The sequence below is a fragment of the Pseudorca crassidens genome, chromosome 10 (assembly GCF_039906515.1).
Source record: "Pseudorca crassidens isolate mPseCra1 chromosome 10, mPseCra1.hap1, whole genome shotgun sequence".
Lineage (NCBI taxonomy): Eukaryota > Metazoa > Chordata > Mammalia > Artiodactyla > Delphinidae > Pseudorca > Pseudorca crassidens.
The window spans coordinates 66,878,786-66,897,586 of NC_090305.1; the positions used below are offsets into that span (position 1 = coordinate 66,878,786).

Sequence of the window (18,801 nt, forward strand, 5' to 3'; positions counted from 1 at the left end):
GATATATTTTTCTAGGGCGTGGGTCCACAGCTTTCTTAACCTAAAAAAGAACCAATATTCTAATGTGCATATATATGTATCTATATGCTTTTTTTTTTAACTCTAAGCTTAAAACACAAATTAGAGGGTACCAAGATCATTACCTCGAAATATTACATCGAATTCGGTAAATGAATTTATCAAGTGTCAACTGTGTGCCAGGCACAGGGACATAAAGATAACCAAGACCCAAAGTCTGGCCTTGTTGAGGAGGAGCAGTATATCCACATGCATACCATATATCGTCTCTCTCATCTGTGGCCATTCAGCCCCTTATAAATGTTATTAAAACTACCAAATTTGGCACCTGGATAAGACTGATATAAAATCTGAATATAACAGTACACACTGGACTTCATCAAAATTAAAATTTAGTTTTTCATTTCGGCACCTTAAACAATATCTAAAATTTATGGGCAGAGATGTGACAATTAAATGCAACTGGAGTTCCTGGATTGGATCCTAGACTAGAAAAATGACATATGGCAAAACTTGAATAAGGTCTTTAGACTAGTTAGTAGTTAATAGTATTTCCTGGATTGGGTAATTATATTATGGTTATGTTCAATGTAGACATTTGCAGAAGTTAGTGAAGGATAATATATGGGAACTCTGTACTATTTCAACACTATTTATTATTTTATACATCTAAACTTATTTCAAAAAAAAGTTTAAGAGTAAGAAAAAAATCAGTACAATGATTAAAAAATAATATCCATGCGTACCTTTGGTATAGAATCTAAAATTAACAGTCAGAACAGCAGTCTTGAACAAATATCCCAAACTCTAAATCTACCTCAACTTACTTTTTGAGTCTCACAGTTTGGTTCACAGCTGTGATTCATGAACCGGGAGCAATTTCCTTTCTGAGTGGCATCTATTATCTAGGGAAAAGGATAATTTAACAGTTAAAAATGAGACCTTAGGGGCTTTCCCTGGTGGCGCAGTGGTTGAGAGTCCGCCTGCCAATGCAGGGGACACGGGTTTGTGCCCCGGTCTGGGAAGATCCCACATGCCGTGGAGCGGCTGGGCCCGTGAGCCATGGCCACTGAGCCTGCGCATCCGGAGCCTGTGCTCCGCAACGGGAGAGGCCACAACAGTGAGAGGCCCGCATACCGCAAAAAAAAAAAAAGAGACCTTAAAACATATGTGCATTTTGCAAAGGCAAGGCATCCAGCAAATTTAAGACCCTTACCCCTAATCCCTCATTCCTTCTGAGAACTCTCTCATATCACTTTACACATCAAAGTGACAAATATCCAATGTCTTCCTCAGAAAGATCTCTAACTATCAACATTTTACCTAGGGGGCAAAATTATCTCCATATCTATCAATGTCTCATTTTCTTTTAGCTATTTCTTACATCCTATTATATTCCAATCTTACTTCAAGTTTTTAAAACTTCATTTTCAAATGCATGCGATACCACAGTGCAGCAGCTCTCAAACTTGAGTATGTATCTGAATCCACTGAGAGCTTGTTAAAACTCTTGCTGAGCCCACCCTCAGAGTGAGATTCAACAGGTCCTACTAGGATAGTTCCCTACAACTTGCATTTCCAGATTGGATGTAGAGGCAGACATGAGAATCTAGCTAAATTCTAGTAAGTCAGACATTAAAGAGATTTGTAAATGGTACTCCTCACTAAAAAAAAAAAGCTTTTTGGAAAATACTTAATTTTCACAAAAGCATATGCTATTTGTGTCAACGTAATAGGCTTGCTTATTGTCACTTTTAAATGGTTTAATAAAAAATAAGTATTTTCAACTTCTCAGCTTTCGTCTTTAATATAAATATTGATAAATATAATCTACATAAACAAAAGCTCTTTGGGGGCTATCAATAGTTTTTAAGAATTGTAGTATGAAGCATGTATGTTTACATTTACATATACATGTAAATACCCCCCTCTCCCTCATCCTTTTTGTAAGCAAATAGAAAAAAACTATCCACACTGTTCAGCTCCTTATTTTGGTCACTTAATATATTTTAAAGATCAGTCCGTATCAATGACCCCTTTCAAACTCAAGAATTTCCAGATCTGTTTCAAAACAAACACAATCATGCCACTTACCTCATCATTCTTCAGGGCCATGAAATAGTAGTGGATGTTTTTGTTTCGTGCATACTCCTTTACCCGGGCTTTAAACTCTTTATGATCAAGTACCTCTCCACAATATTCCAGGACAAAGGTGTTCCTGGCAAAAGAAAAACAGTATTTCCTGCCTAGGAGATATACGGAAAACACATACATCCATGCAAAAATAATGAATTTTAAAAACTATTGTAAAGTGGACAGATTTGCTATTACACAAGATGTAATTAAAATATATGTAAAGTGCCTAGCAACTAATCGAGGTTAATTTTCTCCTTCCTAATACTTTTCAAAGAATGTTGACTCTAAGAAGCTTTTATAATTTACACTTATACCAAAATGCATATCCTTGCTCTCACTAGATATTAAAACGAACTTTCAAGTCTGGTTTACATTATCATGAAAACAATGATTCAAAACTGAGAAATGGTTGTGAAGAAATCAGAAGCAGTGAAAAATTAGAGGCTTTATGTCCTAAGAAAAAAGAAGGCAACTTAAATACAGCAGCCGTTCTACTACCTTTACTCTCAAAGGTCTCTAATGATGTTAAAGGTCAAATATACCTTTTCTCTGACTGCATTCTCTGTGAGTTTTCTCTAGCATTTATCAACAGTCATGATTAAGCTCTCTCCTTGGCTTCTTTCAGTTACCTTCTACCTTTGATTGTTCATGGTTATTTACCTATTTCTTCTCTATTGAAGATATTCTCAGTCTCTTCCCTCTCCCTTTATTTTATAAAAGCTCATTCTCACCAATGACTTCAAGTATTACCTCCATGTAAACAAATGCTTCTCTACGGTTTACTCCCAAGTTCTGACCTGAAGTGACCTACCCAGAAGTCTTGTCTTACCCTTTCAAAATAAACATGCCCTGGAATTCCCTGGCTGTCCAGTGGTTAGGACTCAGCGCTTTCATTGCTGGGGCCTGGGTTCATTCCCTGGTCGGGGAACTAAGACCCCACAAGACGTGCAGAGAGAAAATAAACAAACGTGCCCTAACACTAACCAAAGAGATTTTTAAAATTTAAAAATGTAAATCATTCGTATTTGTTATGATATACTGACATAATCAGTATACTTCTCCTTTTTTTTTTTTTTGGCCACGCTAAAAAAATGCTATGTTTAACAGCTTTAAGAAGCCAGAAACAAAAAGCCACATTTATATTTCATATAAATATCTAGAATAGGTAAATCCACAGAGATGGCAGATTTAGAGGTTGCCAAGGGCTGGGAAGAGGGGGCAATAGGGAGAATCTGCTTAATGGGTAAGGGGTTTCCTTTTGGGGTGATAAAAATTTTTGGAACTAGACAGAGGTGATAGCTGCCCAATATTATGAATGTACTAAATGTCACTGAATCATGCACTTTAAAAAGGCTAATAATATATTGTTTGAATTTTACTCCACCCCCCCATCCCAAAAAAACGAAGTCCCATTTGGTATCCAATAACATTAAGTCAACCTGGACAGCACTGCCTTCCATTCCTACAGCCTAAAACTTGAGGGTTTTGGTAAGAATTTGCTTTTTTTTTTGGTGGAGTCTGTCATGGTATTTTAACAGTAACTAGCAGTTTGTTCCAAATACCTCCTCCTCATACTGTGCACATCTGACAGTATGCCCTTCTTAAATGGGAATACTCTACCAGTGAACATCTAAATAGCTTAGAGTTAAAAATTTATAAAATTGGTATTACCATCAGCACATGGAAGTACATGAGTGAAAGTGTGGGAATCATGGAAACATTAAGTCCTGGTATATTTTACCAAAGCAGGGTTCTTTGTGAGTAGCTGAGGAAAGCTAAAGAGCTTTAGGAAATTTTAACCTGCTATGTGAACCAGTCACGCATTCTCTCCTCTCTTCTCCCATCTCCTTCCTCATAACAGAAACGGACTCCTGAGCCATCAAATAGTCTCTGTTGCATACAACAAGAATTTACATTAAAGTTGAAGCTATGTTAGTGCAGACTCTGCCAAGAGGCAGTGTCCATTACTACCCCTGTAAGAGAGGGTTATGTCCAAACTGGAGTTCCTTTAAAAAAATTTTAAAAAGACTCTCCAAAAGAAAAGCCTGGCTGGCTTGAGTAGAATAAAAGAAAGCATACCTAAAAACCTGCATCTAGACCAGAGTTAGTGATTTTAGAAATGCACCAGACTGCCTTGGCAAGTACTGAGTTCAGTGTTGTTAACAGTGTTCAAGGGAAGCTTAGTCTATTATTTATTTAAAATATTATAAAGGATCCAATGAATTTGGATATGAAACATACTGAGATGATTCTGAGATACTTGTTTCAAATAAACAATTTAAAAATGGTTATAAACCAAAATACTCTGATAATACTTTGCAGAAAAGGGAAATATATGAGGTTCCTACTATCTACTTTTTTATATAATAAAACATGGTTTTTTTCTGGTTGGTTCTCAAAAGGATAAGATCATTTCCTATTTTCACAATAAAAACTAAATGATTTGGCTTTCAAAAGATATATGAGGTTCCTGTCAGAAAACTAAATTACCTGGTGGTAGTGGTGGTGGTTATTATTAGGTTTTTTGCTACCTGGTTGCTTTGAATCCCCACAATAAAAAGACTAAAACCCCTCACTCCATCCCAATTCCCATTCAAGTTTGGCCATATGCTTAGGATTCTGAAAGAATAGTTGTGCCTGAATCACTAGAATCAGCAACTGTTTTTCTTCCTTTATTCCTTTGATGTATTTTTTAAAATTCTTCAATCATAAACAAATGTAATCTGTATATACTTAACTTTAAAGAAAAAGGTACTCAACTTTCATAAGAATACTTAAATATGCTATATGTAAGAAAATTGGTGGTTAAAGGAAATACCGAATATGGTAGAAAATAAAACTGAACCTTTTATTGCATTACATATAAAAGTTACATGACTTTAGAAGGCAACATTTATTCATTCAAAAATGTTTAATGAGTATCTATCAAGTATGCTTTAATTCTCTATCTCAATATCCTCAGACTCTCCACTACTCTTATCCCAACTAAACTTTATATAGATTCAACTTTATAGATTCTGTCCTAACTCCTTTTTATAGAGTTTCATAGGGATTGTGGGGATCTACAGCAAATACTTGGTAATTACTTGGAATTAAGGTAACATAACTATCAGACAAAGTAGGACCGGCCTAGTCCAAATATCACAAGGGACAAACTGCTCTCTCATATATAGACAGAAGAGATTTCTATTTAATTTCCTAAAAGAAGTGAATTTAAAACGAACAAAGTAGCTACCAAGTGGTCATTCTGCACAATAATCATTATTAAACTTCAGTGTAATAGGCAAATTATTTTCCTAAAAAGTATCTAACCAACTTCAACAACACAAATGAAGTGAAAGACGATTAAAACAACTTACGAAGGAAGGTCTTTAGCAGCTCTCAAGCCCCAGCCTTTCTTTTCTGTGAGTATGACTTCCACATCTGCATGCTGTTTTCTTTGAAACCGTCTATTGGAACAATAATCCCCATTTGGACAACGAGAAGAACTGAAATGAGAAAAGGAGAAAATTAATTCTTCAAAGCAGCAAAAGAACCAAAAACATGTTCACTAGAATGTTATGTAAATCTATCCATATCTTTATGGCATAATCAGCATATGTGTGGTAAACCTCCAAGTGAGACTTCCTCAATAATTCTTTCCATCATGAAGGGATTCCTTAAAATTGAGTGTCTACATTGTTAAACAGATGATGCCCAAAGTACAGTCTTGTCAACTGGTCATTACCCCTCCCTGAGTGTCTAAGATACATTTCCAAGCTGCATGTAAGTTTGCAGTACTCTGACAACTATGCAGAGCTAACTTATTTTCAATCAGTGCACCTTCTCTTATATTCCACTCCAATCATCACTAATTTCATCTTCTGAATGTAGCTAACTACTTGAGCTACATTTAAGAGAAACCAAAGTCGTCATTAAACATATCTCTGTTCAGAGTAAGCACAATAAAAACTGGCAAGGCTCTTCCCTCATGGATCCTAGAATAAAAATAAAATCAAAAATTTACTGAATTCTTAATATTCCAAAGCTTACAGATACAAAGGTTTTTAATACTGAGTAAGGCTACAATAAAAATTACTATTTCCAACATATTATTATTTATTGCCAAACCAGTAGTAGTAAGCAACATTTTTACAGATGTCCAACGGATAAAGGATTCACTCTGGAGAGAAGCAGTGAAAGAAAGCTTTCCGGAAGGAGTAGGATTAAAGCAGAATTTCTAATGACACAGAGGATATGGACAGATAAGGAAAACAAGAGGTACAATGACAGTGCCCACCTGTGTGCAGAAATAGGAAACAAGGCCTACTTGAGAAAAGGGGAATAAAATAGCTAAGGATAACTGATAAGAAAGGTGGGTTGCTGGAAGATGAAAAGGCAGGTTGTTGATGTACTATGAAGGGCTCTCAATACCAAGGTTATATTTGAACCTAATCTTGAGAACCACTAAGTTTTGAGCGTGGGAATAACAAGAAAAAAGAATTTCTGTACTTCATATCTGTTCAACAAGGTTGACAGGAAAAACCAGAAAAATGCAGAGACTAGGGCAACAATGTCAAATTAGGAGAATACTGTTCTTATGTCTTCTCTTCTTTTTTAATTAATTAATTAATTTGGCTGCGTTGGGTCTTTGTTGCTGTGCGTGGGCTTTCTCTGGTTGTGGTGAGTGGCGGCTACTCTTAGTTGCAGTGTGCAGGCTTCTCATCGTGGTGGCTTCTCGTTGCGGAGCACGGGCTCTAGGCTCACAGGCTTCAGTAGTTGTGGCACACGGGCTCAGTAGTTGTGGCTTGTGGGCTCTAGAGCGCAGGCTCAGTAGTTGTGGCGCACAGGCTTAGTTGCTCCGCGGCATGTGGGATCTTCCCAGACCAGGGCTCAAACCCGTGTCCCCTGCATTGGCAGGCGGACTCTTAACCACTGTGCCACCAAGGAAATCCCTCTTCTCTCCTTATATGTTTACTGTCATCTCTGCTTTTAGTTTACATTTAAAAATACCAAAAATGCTTTCTCTTTTTTATTTTTTGAGGTATATGTTTTATTTTTGTAACACTATTACATAAGCAAAACCAAAAACTGAGTTTTGGGAAAAAACACTTCATTAACACTAAAAATAAGGTACCTACACTATAAATCACCTTAATATTCTTTCCATGTTAAAAATGATACAATTTTCAATCCGACTGGTTTTTTTTTAAAAATCACATTTTTTAATGTAAAGATATTTACTGTTTATATGAAAAATATGGAAGCAAATGTCTATCAATAGAAGATTAATAAATATGGGTTAACTATGAATAGAATACATAATGTAGTCAAGAGAAAGATTTAGATAGGTCTAAATATGTAGCTCTGAATAGGTCTCCAAAACATATTTAATTAAAAGTGTGGGGACTTCCCTGGTGGCACAGTGGTTAAAGAATCCGCCTGCCAATGCAGGGGACATGCATTCGAGCCCTGGTCCGGGAGGATCCCAAATGTCCCGGAGCAACTTGGTCCGTGCGCCACAACTACTGAGCCTGTGCTCTAGAGCCCACGAGCCACAGCTACTGAGGCCCGCGTGCCTAGAGCCCATGCTCTGCAACAAGAGCAGCTACCACGATGAGGGGCCCGTGCATGGTGGCAGGTAGTGGCCCCCGCTCGCCACAACTAGGGAAAGCCCGCGCACAGCAATGAAGTCCCACTGCAGCCAAAGTTACATTAAAAAAAAAAATATTAAAAAAAAGAAAAGCGTGTGTGGCAGGTGAGAGGGAACAAAGTTTCAAAAAGTACATATAGTAAGGACTTCATTTCTACACATAAAAAGAGGAAACGTCTACCCATGCTGGTATAGGCATAAAAATTATCTGGAAAGACTACAAATAGAGGGATTGAGGCTTGGGGGAGCAAGACATTTTACTTTAAGCACTTTTGAAATGTTAGGGTTTTAGCTTATTTTTATAGTAAAAGCTAAAAAATACCAACATTTACCTTTCAGGACGTGAACCTTACAAAAGATAAAAGGAGACTGGGTAAAAATTAGTATTACTATGTTAGCATTAGGGCTACTTTACAGAGCACTTACAATATGTACTATAATCTAACGCACAATGCAAGGGAAATCTGCCTCCTTATAAACACTATTACACATTGGAGATTTCATTGCTCAGAAATACTCCACAATAGGTAGAAGGAGAAAAGTTAAATTTTACTCCTAATAATTCTTCTTAAAATTTAGAGACATTTAATAGAATAGTTGAGCAAAAGCAGAGCATTCTAATTTACTTACCATTCAATCATGAGGAGACGATTAAGACAATCTTCCCCACATGCTATTTCACCTTGAGCTCTTTCATCTTTAGAAAGAGGTGTACACTCACACTGCATTCGCTTAATATCCCGATGGGATTTATTCTTCTTTCTAGTGGGTAAAATTTTATTAAAATTGGTTAAAAAAATGTCCTGGCAATGATACAACATACACAATCAAAAATGTGCTAAATCTCACTAGTTTCCCATTTAATGATTCTCGTTAAGTCAATCATTCAAAAAGAAGAAAACATCTAACCACTAAGCATTTATGAGACTGAAAACACTAGGAATTGTATTGCAAAACAGGTGAGAGAGACAACCTCAGCCTTGGCAAATGGGAAGCTGGGGTAAGTTCAGGTCTATCATTTTGGACTCAGTCCTTATTTCCTAGTCCTTGTCATCTAAACCTTGAACTCTGAGCAGTTTCAAATGTTAATAGTCATATTTGGCTCCACAGAGAAATAGGAAAACTCATGAATATCAAATAATAACATAGCTGATTAATTAAAGTTAGGTTTAAGAATCAGTCCTCATGGACTTCCCTGCAGTCCAGTGGTTAAGACTCCGCGATTCCACTGCAGGGGGCGAGGGATCAATCCCTGGTCGGGGAACTAGGATCCCGCATGCAGTGGAGCAGCCCAAAAAAAAAAAAAGTATCAGGCCTCATGGATATACAAATAATAGTTGAGATACAAGGCTAAGGAAGAAAAGGAGTTGCTTTAGAAAGAAAAAGGAGTTTTTAATTAAGAATTTAGCTCAATCAAATCCTTTAGAGAATCCTTTAGCAACATCACTTTTGTACAAATCCTGTTTAAAAGAAGACTGAATGATTTAAAAAAGAAAAAAGAATGACGTATATATTATTATAGAATAGCATTACTACAGAGGACTAAACTTTCTCAGTGTAGATTTGGCGGGGAGAAGATAAATGTTCGAAATTGACTGGGTTCATAAAAACCTAAGCCAGAGTTTGCAAAGCAAAAGTGAGAATGTGATTATTTACTGGTCTTTTTGTTGAACTCTATTTTTTGATCTTTGTCAAAAAGGAAAAAAAAAATCAAGGACAGACGAATAAGATCCCTTTCTTAAGATTAGGGAACTATGACTTACTCTTCAGCTATTAGACAAGTGAAGAGCACAGCTGCTCTAAGTGACTGTCTTAATCTAACTAATCTGCTTTCATCTCCAACATATGTTCTACTACAGTCTCAGTTTTATAAAGTACCTAGTGTGTCATGATAGTTTCCACTAAGTTTGAATACCAAGTATGATTCATCTGGATCAATTAAAGATATAATTCATTAATGAGCATAAGAACATGCTTAGCCTGAAGAAAGATGACTAAAGATAAACAAATTATCTTTTTATAAGTACTTAAGAGCTATGTGTAAAAACAGTAGCTTTATGTTGTATTGCTCCAAAAAGGCCAGATGAGGACTAACGGGCACAGATTTCGCTCAGGTAAGCCTATTTTCACTAGACATAAGAATGCACATACTATTTTACAATAATTTGTCTTCTTAGTGGCTTCTATAAATGCCCAGCTTATATCAAGCACTTTAAAAGGCCTCTCACCAACCAATTATGTATATGAAACTCACTGAATAAAATCCAGAGGGTTGGGTTGATTAATTTTATTTCTATTCTTTCACAAAGATCATGTAAGTTGCATCACTCTACTCACAAAATTCTTAAGGAGTACCACTTAAAATATTCAATATTTTGAAGTTAAACCTAATTTACAACTAGTTACAAATGAACGTAATTGTAAGAGGCCCGCTTTATCCTTAAAAAAAAAAGTGGTTTTTTTTTTTTTGCTATTTAAATAGGAAAAACTTCTGATGGGTCTAACTTTAAGATGAAGTCTTTTACCTTATCCACAGTGGAAAATGTCTTCATTTTAAAAAATTCTGAATGCTTAAAGGGATGATGGCTAAGTTGATTCTCAACTAGAGGAGAAATTTCCAAAAGGAGGTAGGTGGTTAGGAGACTATAAATTTTTTTTAAAGGCATATTCAACATATATTTACATTGGGAAAACAAGATTATCAAAGAGAGGTGTAAGAAAGTCGACTGAGAATCTGTGCTCTAGGAATTTGTTTTTATTATCCTAGTCTCATTATACCTTGTTTCATGTTAGGGATTTCACCATTTAAAACTTAAAGACTTGTTATGCTATTGCCAAGTTTAATCTACTAGCAACAGATTTTGAAACATGACAAAAGAAAACTATATTCTAATCGAGTTCCAGCTTGTAAAGTACCTAATGATATTTTTCAAAAATGTTCAGAATGGTGCTCGCTTCTGTAGCATATATACTAAAATTGGAACAATACAGAGAAAATTAGCACGGCCCCTGCGCAAGGACGACATGCAAATTCGTGAAGGGTTCCATATTTTTAAAAAGAAACGAAGTTGAGTTATTTCTAGTGACGTGGATGGACCTAGAGACTGTCATACAGAGTGAAGTCAGAAAGAGAAAAACAAATACCGTATGCTAACACATATATATGGAATCTAAAAAAAAAAAAAATGGTTCTGAAGAACCTATGGGCAGGACAGGAATAAAAACGCAGACGTAGAGACTGGACTTGAGGACACCGGGAGGGGGAAGGGTAAGCTGGGACGAAGTGAGAGAGTGGCACGGACATATATACACTACCAAATGCACAATAGATATCTAGTGGGAAGCAGCCGCATAGCACAGGGAGGTCAGCTCGGTGCTTTGTGTCCACCTAGAGGGGTGGGATAGTATCAGGAGAGTGGGAGGGAGACGCAAGAGGGAGGAGATATGGGGATATATGTATCTATATAGCTGATTCACTTTGTTATACAGCAGAAACTAACACACCATTGTAAAGCAATTATACTCCAATAAAGATGTTAAAAAAAATGTTCAGAATGAAGGAAAAAAAAATCCAACGTAACTTTTTTCTTCTCTAAAAGCAGACTATTTTGCTGGAGTTTTGTTTCACTTTCTGCCACAGTTTCACATGTAGAAGAAATTTAAGAAAAACTGGGCTGGTCTATATACTTTTTTTAATGTACTTCTAGAACCAAAGAGGTAATGGGACCAAAAAAAAAAAAAATTTAGACATCCCCTTCCTGTGTGTGGGGTGGGGGGGAAAATTGGGGGACTGTACACCATCAAATCTAAATAGGTAAATACACTTTTAAAATTTTTTAAGTTACATTTTATCACACAACCATATTTCATACAATTGAGCTCATATATTCTGAACTTTTGAAAGTTAATTTTTTTCCTACAAAACGAGGTTAATACTTGTCCAACAAGTATTAATTTGGCTTACCTTTCTGTTAAATAAACATTTTCTTCAATCAGATCAAAGTAACAAGGCATCTTCCCTTGTTTGGCACATTCCTTCCACCGCTGTGGGTCCCTGAAGTCCTCCATGACACACGAAGGCCCAACCAATGCTGAGCCTAGAGGCACTGCTGTCTCTCCCTGCTCTACCTCCACTCTAACTTTCTTTCTGTCCTGAAGCTCACCATCACTTTCAGAATCACTCTCCAATTCCTGTCTCCTTTTTTTAAGAGGCCCTCTATCTTTCATATCATTTTTTTCTAAGTTTTTCAAAAGATCTTTCTTCTCATTCACAGCTAAAGAGTCCTTAATGGAATTGCTGCTTATTTCAGGTGCTTGCACGGATCCCTTGTCCTTCTGAAGGGACAGAAAAAATTTATTGGACTGGCTTGAAAAGTGAGATCCTCCACGTTGATCCCAATTCTCCTCCTCTTCACGGTCATCTGTTAAGGAATCTGGTACCTGCCCTTGAATTCGATCATACACAACCCCAGTTCCAGGCGGTCTACCTGCTGATCTTGGATCCCAGTAGCCATTGCCTTGCCAGTAATTACGTGTCCCACTATACTGTTCTGCACTTTGCTGATACTTGTGTCCACCACAGGCTCCATAGCTGCTGTCAGGTTGCTGATATGTGGTAGTAGGCTTTTCTTGTTGAGAGAAGTCCCACCCTAGATTTCTGAGCTCTTCTGATGAACGGAAACCATCCACTCGGGAGATCTCACAAGAAGAAAAATTTGACTCTGTTTTCCCCAGTCTACTATCTGGCCTGTTAGGGAAAGTGGTCTGTTGCCGAGACTTACTTGAGACATCTTCAAAATCATCAGAAGAATAAACTGGCAGCTCTTCTTGCTGCCTAGAAGTTATTCTGGCTTTCACTGCTTCCTCAGAATTTGGATGACCTAGAGGGTCAGATTTTATGTCTGTATGACTTGTACTATCAACCCCATCACTCTGAGGATGAGCAATTTCAGACATGTGATTATCTATCTGTTTTCGGCTGGGCTGTATAAAAGAAATTTCTGAATTCTTCTCTGTTGCTTTATGAAAGAAGAACTTCTCAGTTTGAGGACAGGCTTTACTTGCTATACTCTCAAATTTTTCCTCATATGAATGCCTCCTTGGCTCCAATCGCTCATCTTCCCAGTGGTCAGAATAGTGTCTGTAACTTTGACTGCTCCTAGAAGAACAAGGACTTGTTTCTTCCATGGGCAAAGTAGAATTCTTTGGCACAACCACAACAGACTGAAGACGGTTTCTTGGAATACTGCTATCATCAGAATCTGTATCTTCTGAATCACTTTCATCACTTGAACTTTCGGAAGAACCAGAATAATCTTCATGGACAGTAGATACAATCTCTGAGGCATGACCACTACTGTCACATTTTAAGGTATATGTTACACCATCACTGTCCTCCATGATTAAATTCAAATCACAAGAAGAAAATACAACTTCTGAATCATCAGAAGTATGTGCATGTCCTCTTCCACCTTCTTCATCTAAAGAGATTTCTGGTCTTCCTCTTCTATCAGGCAGTATGGAATTCCCTTCTTCTTGAGCCTCTTGCACACATTTCCCAGATAGTCCATTATTATGCCTGTTTTCCCAGGAAGCAAATCCTCTTCCTGAATCAGGAAGGCCACTACCTACTTCTATTATTTCTTTCTCTGCATGCTTTAAAAACTCTGAGCTTTTACTCTTCAGCACAGCATCCAAAACTGAAGATGTATTCTCTCCACATTGCAAGAGAGTTAAACTGTCTACTTTTATTCCTGGTGGAAGACTCTGAAGAGATGAAGCAATACATGAGCTCCCTGTAGGTTGATATAAATCATCAAAATGATTAATAGAAGCTGAACTAGTACTACCAACACTCTGCTTATATTCTCCACATGCAAATTTTGAGTGCTGATCTGTCAGACTTCCATTATCACATATAACTGTTTTTGATTTCAAATGCATGTTCATAAAGCTATTTGAAGAAATCTTCGTTACTAAAGGCTCAGTATTTTCAGCTCCGGAATGACAAAAAGAAGGGCGGCTGTCGTTTGAAGTACAGTATATATCTGAATCTTTGGTTTTACAGCAAGAAACTCTCACATCAACTGGTTCTTTAACTACTGTTTTGGAGTAATCTATAGTCATAACTGGCAAAGATATGAGTTGATCCTGGTGTGGCGACACTGGAGGTTCTGTTTCTCTAAATGGGCTTTCTGACTTACTATGCTGCATGCGAGTATCATCCAAGTCTTTTTCTTTACATCTATTAATATTTTGAAATCCATTTGATGAAAGCAAACACGTTTTGACCAAAGGGGATACCTCTGATCCAGTCACACTATCATCAGAAGACATCAAAACAGTGTCACGTTTAGAAGTGCAAAATGTTGCCAAATCAGATTCTGCCCCAGGAGATCCATTTATATTAAATTCTGTGGGACAATAACTTCTTAATTGATCATTCTTCACTTTACATAAAGAGTCTAATTCCTTAATACTATCATGGCTATCATGTCCTATAAATTCAGACTTAAAAACAGGTGATTCATCTAGCTTTTTAAAAGTAGGTGAATCATTTAATCGATTTGATGGAGATGGAGACCCAATCTTCTCTCTTTCAGTAACTTTACTAATCATTCTTAATTCACTACCTTTTGAACAAGGAGTCTGTAAACTAAAAGAATGAGACTGTTTGATTTCCTCATTCAATTCTGTACAACAGAAAGAATTTTTAAATTTATCAGCCTTGGGTGCAGGTTTTGAAGGGGCAGATTTATAACGGGAAGCACTGTTACCATGCTTGGAATATGATGACCCCCGTCGGAATCCCAGTTCATTAGTGGGAGAACAACATCTTTTCATTGCTTCATTTTCTGAAGTCCTTTTGGATTCTCTTTCTAATTTTGAGGAATACTTTCCTCTCTTCTCCATCTCTAAATAAGAGGACTCAGTTTTACAGTCTCGATCAGATTTAGAATAGGAGGATGGTGTCCTTAGGTCTCTGTAAGAGGAAGAATGAGATGAGGTGCGCCTTGAGTATGTCTTCTTATACTCATCTTCTGAGTCAGAACTTTCTCTTGCCCTGTTATCTGTATATGGCCGAGAATAGCGTGCCCTCTCTCGATAAGGGGAACTCCTATGGTAGCGACGATCAGAGTCATAATAATGGGATCGTTCTGACCGAGAATAGGATGAACTAGTTCTAGAACCTCTGTCAGATCTAGAACGAGACCTGCTCCGCCTTCGCTCTCTCTCTGATCTACAGCGAGAAGATATATAACGAGTATCTCTTTCAAGTTTTGAGTAGCTAAAATATTTATCATCTCTCTCTGTTTTAGATCGTGAAGATTTCCCTAAATCCTCACTTTTTAAAGTTGCTAAGCTCTTTTTTGAATCTCTTTCTTTTTCAATGTTGGCTGAAAATTTTAAATCATGAGATCTTTGACTTGAGGAAGTCCGTACAGAATCTTCATCAGATTCTGAACCAAGAAAGGTGCCTTCAGATTGTGAGGATTTCTTCTTAGAACCTGTTTTTTTAGAGCCCAGACTACTCTTAGAACTATCTGGAATTTCTTCTTCCTTCCCAATATGGGAATCTTCTTTTTGTGAAGGAATATCTGCTTGCTCATTCAAATTGTGAGTTATGTGTTCTTCTGAACTATTAGACACAGGGTCCTGCTTAGTGTCCACTTCTGATGATTCTGGTACAATTGTAACTGGTGGTTCCTTCAATGCTCTAGCAGCTACATCTACTGGTGCTGTCATCAGAACTGTCACTGGTGTGTGTGGCAAGGCCACTGGCTCTGTTACTGGTGCTGGTAATGAGGGTGTTGTGGCTTGGGGAGGTGGAGGTGGTGGAGGTGGAGATGAGGGTGGCGAGTCTACAGTTGTTGATTCTGCTATGACTGCTGGTAATGGTACTATGGGAGGAGATGGAGATGCCACTGCTGTGGTAGAAGTCAGCAGTGGCCTGGATGTTACATGAAGCAGATGTTTCTTAAAATGGATTTTGCCCAATTCTACCCTTGATTTTGGTGGGGAAGATTCTTCTGTAGTAGATAATGTATCTCCAATGTCCATTTTAATTTTAGGGGTCGAGTCTACTTGAAGAGGTACAACTGGGGAATTTGGAGTATCATTTTGCTTTTCACTGCCAAGTGCCGTCAGAAACCTGTTCTGCAAAGTTTTCTTTGTAAGGCTGAAGCTGAATGACACCTTCTGTCGTCCCTGTTCCTCCAAATTAACTTTTGTCTTGGTGCCTTTGGGCAAAAACCGACTAGAAGCAACACCTTTGAACATTGGTCCTTTGATGAAACCTGTTTTCTGCACATTTTCAATCTTTGCCTATAAATGAACAAAAAAAAGCAGTTACTACTACAATAAAGTTACTTTCAAATGGCTAGCATCACAGTTTAAAATGTAAGGGAAATGAAAAGTCCTTTTTAATGACAAACAGCATGAATTTCATTAAGCTATATATGCATTTTTAAAAACTCTTTATTATGGAAATTTTCAAACATACCCAAAAGTACAGAGAATTGTTTAATAAACCTCTAAGTAAACATCCTCAGTTTCAACAATTATCTATATTTTTCCATTCTTATCTTAAAGAATTTTATCCAGTTTTATAACTATTTTCCAGGCAGAATTTTTAATGAGAATTTAAAAAATAATCTGATGTGTATTTCAAGATACACTACAAGAGGACATGTGGATAGAGAGCAACAGCTAACATCTCAGTAATGAAAATACTTTGTTCTTGTGTCCTATCTGAGAAGAAACATCAGAAGTCATTATAACCAGTGGTCTTCTGGTATCACATAGAATCACTTGGGTACTTGGTAGAAATATAGATCTGTGACAAAACTCCAGGAAATAACAATTCAATAGCTCTAAGGTGAATAAAGTTTATTTTGTTTTGTTTTTTGAGAACAAGCATCTCAGGCAATTCTGAGGGACTTCCTAGATTTGGTAAACCACCGGTATAGAGCAGTCTCCCATCTCACTCATTTCACAGATGAGGTAACCAAATGGGGACCAGGCCTTTCTGCCTTCCTGGAAATTACTCTGTCCTGGCAAACTACTACTGCATCTGCCTGGGCCCCACACACCCAGGCCATGCTGATTTATAGTCTGATCCTACCGTGAACGACAACTACAAAGTATACATCTAAGAAGACTTCACCCTTCTTTATTTGCCAAACCACCAAAGGAACTGATGGGCGTTAGAAGTTAAAGGCATAACCTCGGTTGTAGACAGAACAGCAGGAAAGTCTATAGCAACAAACTCAAGCCTAAATTAAAGATAGTACACTTGCCATCTACAACATTTTTCTAACTGACATTCTTTAATCAAGTCTGGTTATTTAAGAGAACAGTTTTCTACTTCAACATGGTAAAATCTGAGATCAGTTTTCAAAATTATACAGTTACCATTCAAGTGGGAAAGTAAATGTTTTCACATGCATTATCACAGAGCAGTGGTCTTCAAATACTTTTTAAGAAAGAAAATTCACTTTTCAAATTGAATTTTACATGGAAGCTCAATGCGTAAAAACAGGTAAAAAGCTGTCTCCAAAGTTGCCAGCTTCCTTTACCTTGACTAAAGCTCTTGAAACTCCGAAGTCTAAAAACCATTTTCTTGAGATATACAACATCCCTCACTGGAATGAATTACTATAGATCCAAAAACAAAACTAAGCAAAAACTATTACTTCATTTCACATTCAAAATGACAGCTAAATTTTGAATGTTTTCAAGCTCATAATCGCTGAATACCTAATTAAATTATACATACCTCATTTTCTTCTTCTCTATTGTCATCCAGCCAAGAAAGCATGCAAAAGAATAAAAAGAAATCATAAATACTTAAAACCGATTGAAATGTAAGTTGTTTTTTATTAAAACTTAGGATACCTACAACCTCCAGGTATATTCTATATAGGCTGTCCGTTCCTTCATAGCCTTAGTTACATTTAGCATAGCAAATGTTTAAAGAAGATAGTGTCATGCACTGTGCTAGGTGATGGAGAGAAAAGGTGAATAAAGCAGAGTCCCTGCCCTCAAGAAGCTCTTACAGTTTCCTGTAAATACAAAATATAATTTTGTTATAAAAGTAATTCCAACATAATGGAGTAAATACAAGGATAGAAATATGCACAAATGTAACAGCAATGAGGAAGATAAGCAACTCAGTTTAGTGGAAGGATAGGAATGCAAAGAATCCTTTCTAAAAGAAAAATTAGTTTTTGAAGAATGAATTTGAAGGGAGATCCTTAACGAAGGAAGATCCCAGGCAAAGATATAGAGATTAAAACATAGAACAATATGAGCAAGGAAACTATAAAATAATGTTACCTGAGTATAAAGCATAAGGCAGAAAGAAGCCAATAATTAGCCAAAGTAGGGAGCAGTGGCCAGGTCCAGAGACCAGGTCTCTTACGATGAGAAACATTTTATCTTATGAATTAGTGGTTCTCAACCTGTTCTGGTATCTGTTCAGCAGTCCCTTTGCTTAATGCAAGGTTTACACTCTACATCAGAGCATGTGGCTTTCTGAGCTCACAGTTATATTCTAACAAAGATAACCACACTATGTCCTGACTGAGGAATCAAAAGCTAAAAGTCTGGTGTATACCAGTGCACTGAAGCACACTGGGGGAAGAGAAGATACAAAAGGGTTTTACGCTATAACAGCCAGATTTGTATTTTATGCCAGTGTCTCTGTAGACTATGTGGCAAGACTGGAGTACAATAATCTGTCTTAAATGCCCCTTAAAAGAAATGTACTAAAAATCCTTTTCCTAAATGTAGGCTTTACTCCACCATAATTCAGTGCATTCACCAGAGTCCATGGTAGCCATACAAAACAAAGTAATGAAGGGGAAACAAAGTTGGCAATACATGGATGAGATCTAAAGCAGTGCCAGGGTTAAACACTTTTTTCTACTCTAAAGCCACAAAGACTACAGAGATGTGACCTTAGAACTGCTGTATTTCATCAATTCTATGATATACATTTTTCCCACGTATAA

General features: G+C 37.0%; 1 protein-coding gene and 1 non-coding gene across 7 annotated transcripts in view; one reads left to right on the plus strand and one right to left on the minus strand.

The window, feature by feature from the left end:
• Window positions 1–17,626, minus strand: part of SETD2 (SET domain containing 2, histone lysine methyltransferase) — an 84,981-nt gene extending 67,355 nt beyond the window's left edge. For 3 of the 6 annotated variants that reach the window (XR_010946999.1, XR_010947000.1, XR_010947001.1), the window contains exons 1-6: window positions 17,565–17,626; window positions 11,751–16,111; window positions 8,417–8,548; window positions 5,514–5,642; window positions 2,113–2,236; window positions 846–923 (exon numbers count right to left, since the gene is read on the minus strand). Coding sequence is in view for 3 of the 6 variants with exons in the window: in XM_067754160.1 (XP_067610261.1) it covers window positions 846–923; window positions 2,113–2,236; window positions 5,514–5,642; window positions 8,417–8,548; window positions 11,751–16,111; window positions 17,565–17,606 (4,866 nt within the window). In the remaining 3 variants the exon portion in view is untranslated. The remainder of the gene's footprint in view (window positions 1–845; window positions 924–2,112; window positions 2,237–5,513; window positions 5,643–8,416; window positions 8,549–11,750; window positions 16,112–17,564) is intronic. The other 3 variants (XM_067754160.1, XM_067754159.1, XM_067754161.1) reach the window with 2 other exon arrangements.
• Window positions 10,734–10,840, plus strand: LOC137233211 (U6 spliceosomal RNA). Its single transcript, XR_010947373.1, has one exon. It is a non-coding gene; the product is annotated as a U6 spliceosomal RNA (small nuclear RNA).
• Window positions 17,627–18,801: the final 1,175 nt, after the last annotated feature.